Here is a 12184-nt window from a genome sequence, read left to right as displayed (position 1 = left end):
GGACTCGCGCCCCCCCAGATGTTGCGCCCAGTGCGGTCGGCACCCCTGGCACCCCCCACGCTACGCCACTGGTTACAGTGGTACCTTGGTTTAAGAACTTAATTCGTTCTGGAGGTCCATTCTTAACCTGAAACTGTTCTTAACCTGAGGTACCACTTTAGCTAATGGGGCCTCCCACTGCCTCTGTTCTCATCCTGAAGCAAAGTTCTTAACCTGAGGTACTATTTCTGGGTTAGCGGAGTCTGTAACCTGAAGTGTCTGTAACATGAAGTGTCTGTAACCCGAGGTACCACTATATAACAAACTGGTTTGTTCTGATGATAATGAGCCTTGCCTCCTTGTAGCATTCTGAACTCCCTGCTCCTCTGTTCTTCTCCAGCAAGGAAGAGACTGGAAGCCTTTGTTTCTAATTTTGTTATCCACACTTTAGTGCTATGTCAAAGCCCCATACTGTGGTTTGTCTTAACCGAAACAAGCCAGCTTCAATAAGTCAGTTTGAAATTGACTTGTTTCCAACCAACAGTAGTTGGGATTAACAAGTTTAGGGTTTTGGAAATGTAAATTGTGGTAAATAAAATCTCTTTCAGCCATGCTAAATAGTGGGTGGGGGGAGGGGGAGCGTGTGGGAGCCCAGCAGAAGGCAGGTCCCATTCCCATCATGATAACATCCAAACCTAGTCATTGTGAAACTTCTGTGTCTCTTACAAGTTGCAAAAGCATTTTATCTCAGGCAGCGAGATGATTTGGTTCAGTGCTGTGCATTTTTCACAAGTTCCACTCACATTTGGAGACTATACAATCTGCCATGGTGATGGTGAAGGGGTTGTACTTTTCAGACCTAATCTGACCACCACTGACTGCATTCATGTTTTCCAGGCTAGTGCTAGGATCCTGCTAGCCACGTACCTTTTTTGAGGCCTCTGGATGAAGGACCTGCCGAATGAGGAGCTGGCCATCTGTGCAGAATGTGTAAGTGTTTCTTCCCAGAGCCTTTAGATCACTGGATACAAGTTGGCTGAACTAGAAAAAGCAAACAGTTGTATTCAGATTTGCAAGTTTCCAACTCAGTCCCTCTTCTCGCCATTTAAAATACTAGTCACCAAATGAGCGAGTTTGAAACATGACCCAATGGAATGCTTCTGCAAAAATGTCTGAAAGGCCCAGCCCATTCTGGGAAACGCAGTCGGGAGAGGCTTGGGAAATGTGAGGATTCCCAGAGAGGAGATTGTGGCTGCTGTGGTCTTTCTCTGGTCCTCCTCCTCCTGTGCTGCTCTGAGTCAAGCCATGGTTTGGCTTAGCTTATCCTCCCAACTTGGTCCATGGTTTGAGGATTAGGGGAGGAACACAGCACATGTGATCAATTCTCTGGGAAGCTGCACGTTTGTGTTAAGCCATGATTTGGTCCAGTGTGATGTGCAAACCAGGCACTGAGTGCCTGGATGAAAGGTAACTCAGACTTCTTTAAAAAATAATAATACATTAAAGATAAAGTAAATTGAGGATCAGAGTGGAGCAATCCAGTCAAACTGGGAGCAGGAAAGTTTTGGTTTCACATATTATTCTATCCCTGATTAAACACATGCACCAATTTGGCAAAAGCTCAGTAATTATGTGCATCTGCCATTCATGGGTGCTAACCACAGCCTTTTAAAAAACAAAAGAGTGTATGCCTGTGCAAGATCAGTGCTGTTTTAGCAAAAGCTACCAAACAGTTAATACTGATTAACAAGTTTCTGTTAACCAATTTGATAAGGAGAGAAAGTTAAGCAAACAATGGTCAGCAACTCAATAAAGGAGCAGATGAGGCAAAGGAGAGCAGAAGACCCAAGTGCTTAGTCCAAGACTGCATATACAACATACATTTAAAGCACCAGACTCTTCACCCGCCCCCAACAAGAATCCTGGGCACTGTAGTTCAAGGGAACTGTAGCTATGTGAGGGAGTAAACTACAATTCCCAAGATTATTTGGCGGAAGTCACGTATGGTGTTTTCACAACCCTATACATCTTTTCACAGCAGGCTGAGGCCAGATTGGAATCAGGGGCTTCGCAGTTGCTGATCTCTTTAAAACAACAAAGGATTGTCACTCCTTCCTGCAATAATATTTTTTGCAGCTATCAGACAGTGCTAATAAGCCCCAGCACAACCAGAAACCCACCAGTCTCAAGAAGTCTGCAAGGAAACAAAAAAAACACAACAGCCTTTTACCATCAGAAACAGTATTTTCCACCTGTTCTCCCTCCCTTCAAGGTTCACTCATAGAGCCCAATGATGCAAAACAGTATGCACCGAAAAAAAGCGTTTTCGGGGCTTGTGCCAGTTTCAAAACTAAATCCCAAGACACACTTCTATTCTTTATTCTCATTAACATGAAATTTCAGAAGTCTGCACATTTTGGAGTTCAGAGGCCTCCCTTGTTAAAGAGCATGGAGTTCAGCAGCCTCAGAGAAACTGTCTTGATGCCAACATTTAAACAAATGCAGTCAGAGCTCTGACACCCCTCCCCCCGAGTCTGTTTTGTAGGAGTGTAGCTGTGCCCAAGGTGTGTTTGATTACAGGAATTACAGCAAAAGCAAGGTTTTGACTCAGTCAGATCCATTGTCCAAAGCACCAGATCTGAAGTCTCTTGCAGGTGACTCAGGTTAGAGGGAATCCAAACACAGTATGTATCTGAACACATTTGGTAAACAGTAACAGTTAGTTCATTAGCATCTCAATAATAGGGGTCTGAGGTCAATACATGAATATATTTGTTCAAAACAGAGTGATCCAGAGCAGAGGCTTTCTATGGGGAGATAGAATCTTCCCCGCATGTCTTGAAAACCCGTAGCCCGCCATTCCATTCAAGCAGCCCTCAAGGTAAAATCTCAGGTTGCTTACATTGTTGTTTAGTATATGGTTGCTTTGCGCTGCAACCTGAAAATTGCCCTGATTACTGATGTCTTGGGGAGATTAACATGCAGTTCAGTTCCTTCTCCACTGGCCTCTGCCAATGTCTAGAGGGCTGATCTCCACCCAGACAGGTTGGGGAGCTATCACCAGTGGCGGCAACAGAAAGCTCTGAAACAGAGCATTTTGGAGTGGGATGTCAGACATTGTGGATCAGTGGGATCCAGAGTCTTATGGGGTAGTACATGTGACTAATCCTAGTTTTATTCTCACAACAACCCTTTGAGGGAGGTTAGGCTGAGAGATCCTGACTGGCCCACCATCACCCAGCAGGCTTGACAGCAGAGTGAAGATTTGAACCTGTACAACACATGGGCACTTGGCATCAAGTCTGATTGATGGTTCCTTTAGCTCAGTAGTTTAGAGTGTGGTACTGATAACACCAAGGTTGCAGGTTTGATCTCCATATGGGAAAGCAGCATATTCCTGCATTGCAGGGGGTTGGACTAGATGTGTCAGTGTGCCTTCCAACTTTACAATTCTATGATTCAAGAGTCATATTCTACTAAGCCCAGTCCTCGCTGGATTGACTGTTGGCAACACTTGGGGGTCTCAGAAGTCTTTCCCAGCCCCCCCCCTCTCTGCATGCCAGGGTCTGAACCTGGGATTTCTGCATCATAATCGACAATGATATTGCTATCCTTGCTCATAAACAGAACCAATAATAAAGTTGCAGTGCTAAGCATGAATCATGAAGTAACAAGAGAAAAAATATTGTAAAGGGCTTTGTTTTAAAAGTTTAGCTGCCCCCGCCAGCTCCTATAATACATTTTACCTACAAGTGAATATTTGGGCCAAGATGGGGAAAACTGATTGAGCAGCAGATTTAGAAACTGGTTGGACAGGATTCTGGCTATTTATCTGGCAGCAGAGAGAAAAGTGGCTCAGCAAGTTTAGTCAGTTGCATGTTGGCCAAATGCCAGCATCTGTCTGCTCTCTTTTCCTCAAGACAACTCCAAGCTTGACAGCATATAACCCCTACTCCCTTTGTGCGACCACAACCTGCTTTACATTACCGTAAGTGAGATGGTTGGTTGGTTTGGCTCAGTATTGTCTGCCCTGATTGGAAGTGTCTCTCCTGAGTTTCACAGGCAGGGGACATTCTCAGCTAGTCCAGCACTCTAACCACTAGGCTACACTGGTTTCTCAACACTCTCTTGGCTCAACACTCCTATTTCTAGGTATAGTAGTAACCTCCAGGGGCAGGGTAACACAGCCATAACTCTGGCTTGACACTCCATCAATGTGTTAGCACAAACCATGGTTTCAAACCTGCTTCAGAACTATGGCCCTCAGCTAGCTGGGCATAATTCATAGATTATCAATTCAGGCATCATGGTTTAGCATCCCTTATCGAATGGAGAGCACAGTATCTGAATGGAGTCTTTGATCACATCCATAAAGGGGGTAAAGGGGACCCCTGACCATTAGGTCCAGTCATGACCGACTCTGGGGTTGTGGTGCTCATCTCGCTTTATTGGCCGAGGGAGCCGGCGTACAGCTTCCGGGTCATGTGGCCAGCATGACTAAGCTGCTTCTGGCGAACCAGAGCAGCGCACGGAAACGCCGTTTACCTTCCCGCCAGAGGGGTACCTATTTATCTACTTGCACTTTGACGTGCTTTCGAACTGCTAGGTTGGCAGGAGCAGGGACCGAATAAGGGGAGCTCACCCCGTCGCGGTGATTCGAACCACCGAACTTCTGATCGGCAAGTCCTAGGCTCTGTGGTTTAACCCACAGCACCACCCACGTCCCATCCGTACCAGGCCTTTAAAGCACATGGTTTCTTCCAAAGAATCCTGGAAACAGTAGTTTGTTAAGGCCGCAGAGAACTGTAGCTCTGTAAAGAGTTAACTACAATCCCCCAGGTTTCAGGATGAAGGGTGGGGAGCCAGGAGCTTCAAATGTATGGCATGGATGTTGTTTCATGGCACTGGTGCAAACTCCAGAGAATCCTGGGTGCATGGGCACCCACAAAATTCTCACTGTGGGTGCCTGGCCTCCGTCTGCTGCCCACGGCCTTAACTCTGCCACCATGGCGGCGACTGGGCTGAGGCCTCCGCCTCTGGGCCTCTGTTGGGCTCTGCTGTGGATGTGCACCCATGCTCTGCCACCCCCGTTGCGGCAGCACAGAAGCGGTGCTAGAGAGCAGCGGCAGTGTGCATGCTCAAAACGTGATGTTGTGGTGTCACACCACACACTGCTGGGCACACACAGGCTGGGGCCCAAATCATTGCCTTTGTTTCATGGCCTCCCTCTTAAAAATCTAACAGCTTGTTTTCTGCTAAATCTGGTGTTGCTGCAGTCTCCAATTTGGCCTCACCAAGAGCAAGCTCGTGCCCACGAAATACTGCTGAAGAGAGATGAGTTTTTTGGATTACAAACGCACCTGCAGGCATAATAAAAGCCAAGAAACTTTCTGAAACAGAAAGGCCCCCCCCCTGCCAGTGGGGTTTTGCTTTTCATTCGTCTGTTAACTGTTATTCCACATGACTGAAAATGGGATCACTGTGACCTTGTGCTAAAAAGCTGCCACACGCAACAAATGCAATCCATCAAGCTGTAGCTAATTTCTTTCTGCTTCTGGCAACACACACACACACACACACACACACACACACACACACACACACACACAAAAGCTATGGTGGCTGGACGCTAGATCTCTTGCCCATGTAAAACATTCATGATCTCAAAGCCCAAGTTTGCACCTCCCAAAGCTAGGGTGCAGAAAAACCCGCACGCAAATCCAGTGGTGGCTGGTACCCATTGAGCCTGATAGGGCAGGGAGGCAAATGATGGGCAGAGCCAAAGAAATCTTAGATCTGATGAGTCCTACAAAGGCAGCACTGTAGAAAGGAGCATAAAGCTGACATCTGCCACCCCTTTGACAGATTGTAAGTAAGAAGGCAGGCAGGCAGTCAGGCAGCTGGCTGAGAGTGGTGGGGAAGTGCCCCATTTGCCCTAATGGAGCAGACTCGTCTGTGCAAATCCCTCTTGGTCACCCTACACACACTGAGAGCAAACACATTATCCAAGCATGCAACCAAAACAGTGCCAACCAAACACGACAGAAAAGTCTCAATAGGCTTCAGTTTGCATAAGTAGGAAGACAATAAACAACTCTTTGGTGGGAAGGGAATGGAATGGGCATCTCCCAAAGACAAGAATACAAACAAAATAAGCACAGAGACATAGTAAGGAGAGGGACTATAGCATATTTATCTTATTAATATGTATATGCTGCTCTTGCTCCCAAAGGAGCCCAGGGTGGCAAACTTACCAACAATTAAAACTTTTAAAGGAAAATATTATGAAAATGGTATATAAATGGTACATAACACCGGTTAAGTTAGCAAAAATGTTTAAAACATGTAATAAGTGTTGGAAATGTAAAGAAAAAGAAGGATCTTTTTTCCATATGTGGTGGGAATGTAAGAAGGTAAAGGGTTTCTGGGAAATGATATATAATGAGTTGAAGAAGATGTTTAAATACACATTTGTAAAGAAACCAGAAGCCTTTTTGTTAGGAATAACTAATACGCAGTAACAGCGGCAAGAATATTAATGGCCCAAAAATGGAAACAAGAGGAGCTACCGACCCTTGAAGAGTGGAGAATGAAACTTTTGGACTATGCAGAACTGGATAAACTGACTGGGAAGATTAGATATCAACGGGATCACAAGTTCATCGAGGACTGGGGAAAGTTTACAGATTACCTGAAAAGCATATGTGATGAACAGACAACGCTAGTGGGATTTAAAGAGGCTTTGTGAAAGTTAAAGATGTATTGTAAAAAAGAAATAGAATTGAAAGGTTAATATTAAATGGCAATATAAATTTAGAGAATGCATAAAAATAGAAAATATGGATGATTGGTGGAAAAGCTGGTGGAAGTCCAAAAAGTTGAAAAGTTGTAAAAGGAAAATTTAATAAAAATTATTTAAAAAAAATAAAATAAAACTTATAAATGAAGTTTTTAAAAACCTTCCAAAAACAGATTAAAATGTTAAAACATACACTCACAGATAATAATTTCAGGGTTGTACTTAACAGGAATATGTTCTTGGACCACAACATTCATCATCCCTGGCCAGTTGGCCATCCTAGGTGGAGCAGATGGGAGTTGGAGTCCAACAACCACTGGAGGGCCTCAGGATCCCCACCCATGATCTACTATGGCCTTTCCCAACCTGGTGCCCTCCAGGTGTTTTGGACTATAATCCCCATCAGCCCTAGCAACTACAGCTACTTGTAGCCTCCAAACACCTGCAGGGCTCCAGGTAACAACAGTGGAGCAAATGATCACTTGTTGCCATTTGCAGCCCTGCACACCACACACCTGGAAGAACTAATGCTGCAGATGCCTTGAGATGTGCTCCGTTCTTAAAAAATTCCCCACCCAACACGGCTCTCTCACTTCCCCGCCCCACCAGCTTCCACTTCATGGCCATCTTTCAGCTTGCAAACGCCTCACTAAACACTGCCTGCTAGTCTGATTACTCCTAATCAGTGGTGGCTGGCAGTACAATCATTGTACACACACAAACACACACACACAGCATAGCTGCACTGCTGAGAGAACCAGGAAGAAGAAAAGAATACAGGTTTTGTTGGGACAGGAGCTCACGCTCAGACCACTTCCACAAACTCTGCTTCATTCATAGTTCAGGGGCATACTATAGGGGGCTTCCAGATGACCTGGTTATTAAGCATCCATCCATTTTTTAGGGTGGTTTTTTTTTTGTTTTTTTTTTTTTGCAGGGAGGTTAGACAATGTTGCAGCAAGTCAAGTGTCATCTCATACTTTCCAGGATATTTTCCTGCTACTTTTCTTACTGGAAAAAGTCCTCTTCTCCCTTTTGGAGAAGAGGGTTTGTTCTGCAACACACACACACACACACACACACACACACACACACACACACACCCCTAATTGCACAACCTAAATTTCCTGGGTGTGTGACTGAATCCCATCTAAAGAGCAACAGCATCCTGGAAGTCCTGTAACAGAGCCTTCCCCAACTGAAGTCAACTAGCAACTCCCAGCAGCCCCAAATGCACAGGAACAATTAAGGGTTGTGGATAAACAGCATATGTCATGGGGGGGGGCATAAGCTAGCCCCCTTTGCATTAGGGGAAAGTATAAAAATATTTTTTCATGAAAATCTTTAAATGCATTGTGTTAAGAAAAGTAGCAGACACAAATTTAGGAGAAACACACACCAAAATGCTAACAAAAAACTAATAATCACCAAACTGGTGTGGAAAATTTCAGGGTGGGCATAGTGTTTCACTTGTAATATGTTTGTGCCCTGTGATTTTCTGTAAAAATCCTGCAACCTTTCACACCATAAATGCTCTCGATTTGGTTTTCTGTCCCACTTTTGTGGTTCCTCTAGATGGCAATAATGATGTGTGGACCATTCAGCATAAATACAATACTGTTTAATTAACAACATGTTGGGTGTCTCCCCCCCCCCTTTATTTAATTTTTAAAATGTGGGACAAATTTGCGTAGGGGCCATGCTCATCTTCTCTGTATCATTCCAATTCTAGTATTTGTGCTGCTGGAGTGAGCATTGCATTAATGACATGTTGCAGAAGGCAGCTGCAAAAACTCCCAACACACCTCCAATTTGGAGGGGCCCTAAGGCATCCTCCTCTTTGCATTACTGATCCCATCAGATTCAGAGCCCTCTCTGTGGTTGCATTAAAGGGGGTGGGAAGAGAGAAGAGACGCCTTAGGTATCTCTTGTATGACAACAAGTGCAGCCTCAACTCTTACCTAAGCTTAGTTGTAGACAGTGAACTACGAGAACTATTTCCAAAGCTATTTCTAAAAAGCAACACTTGTTAAGAATTCACACATTCACACAGATAGACTGAGTCAGTAAAAAACAAACCAACCATGGTGGGCATTGCAGTGTGTTGTTAGTGTTTAGTTTTCCTCTTGCCTTCTCTCTCTCTTTCTCTCCCCCCATTCCAAGGACAAGCTTTCCTAAGCAACGTGATCTTTAGCACTTGCTCTATTGATTGCAAAGCATGGTCCCGTTGTATTTACCCAACACTCTTTCACTGTTTGTACTGCACAGCTGGACCAATCAGGAGGAAGGCTAAACAATAGCTGCAGAGCTGGGGGAAACCGTTTACACCAGCCTTCCTGGTGCTTTGGGCTACAACTCCCACCAGCAGGGGCAAGGCTGGTGTACGCATACTTCTTATAAAAAAATCCACATCAGATATCAAGTATGCTCCCCCCCCCATGGCATGCGTGGTGCTAACTTTAGAATAAAGAGCACCTTTTTCTGCAGACTCATCTCAACCTATCTGAAACTTCCACCTGGTCTTCAGTTTCTGCACATTTATTAAGCACATGGATTCATCAGTGCTGTCACCTAGGCCTTGGCACAAGTAAATGCAAAATGCAGAAAGCAGGGGAGGGGAAAATAATGCTACTTTTAAGGCAAAGAAAGAAGATTCCACCTAAACATTAGGAAGAACTTCCTGACAGTAAGAGCTGTTCGACAGTGGAATTTGCTGCCAAGGAGTGTGGTGGAGTCTCCTTCTTTGGAGGTCTTTAAGCAGAGGCTTGACAACCATATGTCAGGAGTGCTCTGATGGTGTTTCCTGCTTGGCAGGGGGTTGGACTCGATGGCCCTTGTGGTCTCTTCCAACTCTATGATTCTATGATTCTATGAAAGAACAGGGTAATCCTTTTCCTGGCGAAAGTAGAAGAAACCAGCGATGGCACATCAGACCTCAGATGCGATCCTAGGTAACTACTGCATTAGAGGAGTGCATGTGCTTTTGTATTCTCTGACACTTTAGAAGATGAAAACAAAGAGAGGTGCTTGTTTTATAGGATGTGACAGAGAAATTGCTTGTGGTGGGATGGACACCAAGTGGAGACCCATTTCAGGCATGAAACAGTAAAGCGGACTCTGGGATTCTATTTTAATGATCACTGATAATTCAAGTACAAAAGTACTTTTTCATGCTTAGCAATAGGGCACTGCCACTGAAGAAGTGAGATCAAGAAGTGAGTCCCTCTAGCTCAGTATCTACCTGCACTAACTGGCAACAGCTATCTGGGGCATGGATGAGAACCCTTCGACCCTCTATCTGTGTTGCTGAATTACAGTTCCCACCAGGGATGATGGAGGTTGTAGTTCAGCAGTATCTGGAGAGCCAAAGGTTCCCCAAAGACTCTAGGGTTTCAGAATCAAGTCTTTCCCAGCCCCAACTAGAGATGTTGGGGATTGAACCTAGAATCTTTTGCATACAAAGCAGATGTTCTTCCACAGAGCTACAGCTTTTGCTCCCTTGACAGATACACAGACACAGACACACAGAGGCACACCATCCCCTAGCCAGGTGAATCAACATGATTCAGTAGTCCACCAAATTAAAAATGGTGCACCAGGCATTTTATTTTATGGACTCCTTCAGATTACTCTCCCATTGACAGGGTTATCAATATAGAGAAGTTGCATTGTATATTTGTTCCATACAGCACCTAGCACACAGCTAAATAATTATTGTAGGAATTAATTCTGAAATGCATTTGACCCATTAAATCATGTTACATTGCTATGTTGAAGGCCAGATAACTGAGTGAAGGCATCTTTGTTCTCCAACTACCAATTTTAATAGCCATCCATTTGAACTCTTGCAAAGCTTAACTTCAGCATTTGCCAACCTGTTTTGACTACAATTCCCATCAAATTCAGCCAGCACAGTGACAACACTCTGGTCTTCTCTTCAGTTCTTTTTTTTTTTTTTTTTTTTGCAGCAACAAAAATTAAGAAAGTGCCACTTCTGGAAATTTGAATTTTTTAATGGAATTTTTCAAGAGCGCACACTATTTTTGGCAATACTTCAGAAGAAAGCTGACTGGAATGAAGTAGAACTAAATAGTATGCAGACTGACCCTAGGAAAGGTAAAGGGGCAGGTAATCTTGATGCAAAAGAGAAATGGATGCTACCAAGAAAGAGGTGCAAAAAAAAATAACTACTACTAATATATCTGAAAACCTAACTTCTGCAGAAGAATCATAAGCACCTAAGAAAAGCTCCACTGCATCAAAACAGTAGCTCACCCCGTCCAGCCCCCTGTTCTCACAGTGACCACCCAGATGCCATAATATGAAACCTGCAAGCAGGACCCAAGCACAACAGCACTCCCCTGTCTGTGGTTCTCATCAGCTATTGAGAGAACTGTTGGGGCTGCCTATCCCTGTCCCCATCTGAGGATATTAAGACCTGCAGGCCATGGGGGAAATGCAGAAGACACCCATAAAGCCCAGACCACGGAGCTTGTGCCAGCAGCTCCTGAAGTTGCCCTGAGAATATTTTGTATGATTTGTTTATCCTAATATTGTAAATAGCCTCGGGTGCCTTGGCAGAAAACTGGCAAATAAGTGCAACCAAGCAAATCCGTCAGTCAAAATCCAGCACACCCATATAATTAATGCACCCTCCCTGATCTGCTATTACGAGGTGGGAGACAGAGAAATAACCTACAGACCTTGACCTAATTCTATGCAGCCTTTGGACTTAGTTCATGCAGATTGGGGGCAGCGGAGGGAGAGCCTGGGGCAGGACCGGCCCAGGACATTTTGCCACTACCAGTCTCAGTGGGCATCAACCACCACAGATGAACACCTGACAAGTGTTGACTGACACCCAGTTAAATCAGAGAAGGAAACAGAACCATGCTCCATCAAACCCCAAGTCCAGTGGCATTTCAGTTCCACATGCCCTGTGGAAGAAACACTGGCTGGCTCCAAAGAAAAGGTAAACACCTGACAGACATGTTGGTGAGGGACTGTTAATACCTCCCATCCACCACCAGACCTGCATCCTCTTCTGCAGCAAAAGCAAAGTTTACCCTAGCAACTCACAGGTTTGGTCTGCATTTTAAAGGCATGCAATGTATTAAATATGCAGCTGGTGGCAAAGCCCTGTGCCTTTCTGTCACTGCTTCTAAAGGGCAGGGGAACTTTTCAGGCAAAAGAAAAAGGGGGTCGGGAGAGCAGGAGTGAGGAATCTTTCCCAGCCCATGTGGTCAGCATTTCCTTCTGAGCAAACCTTTCAAGGAACACATGCAAGTGGTGGGTGGGGCCAGAGGCAAAAGTGGGTGGAGCAACAACACGCTACTTTTGTATGCAGTGGTACCTCTGGTTATGAACTTAATTCATTCCAGAGGTCCGTTCTTAACCTGAAACTGT

General features: G+C 44.7%; 1 protein-coding gene across 3 annotated transcripts in view; it reads right to left on the bottom strand.

Moving 5' to 3' along the window:
* Positions 1-12184, bottom strand: part of ESRP2 (epithelial splicing regulatory protein 2) — a 52210-nt gene that overhangs the window by 28033 nt on the left and 11993 nt on the right. For all 3 annotated transcript variants that reach the window (XM_081200824.1, XM_081200823.1, XM_081200822.1), the window contains exon 4: positions 907-1020. In XM_081200824.1, coding sequence (XP_081056950.1) covers positions 907-1020 — 114 coding nt within the window. The remainder of the gene's footprint in view (positions 1-906; positions 1021-12184) is intronic.

Source organism: Podarcis bocagei, assembly GCF_964188305.1.
Source record: "Podarcis bocagei genome assembly, chromosome: 7".
Classification (NCBI taxonomy): domain Eukaryota; kingdom Metazoa; phylum Chordata; class Lepidosauria; order Squamata; family Lacertidae; genus Podarcis; species Podarcis bocagei.
Note: the sequence above shows the minus strand (reverse complement) of the source record. Positions and strands in the feature narration are given on the sequence as shown.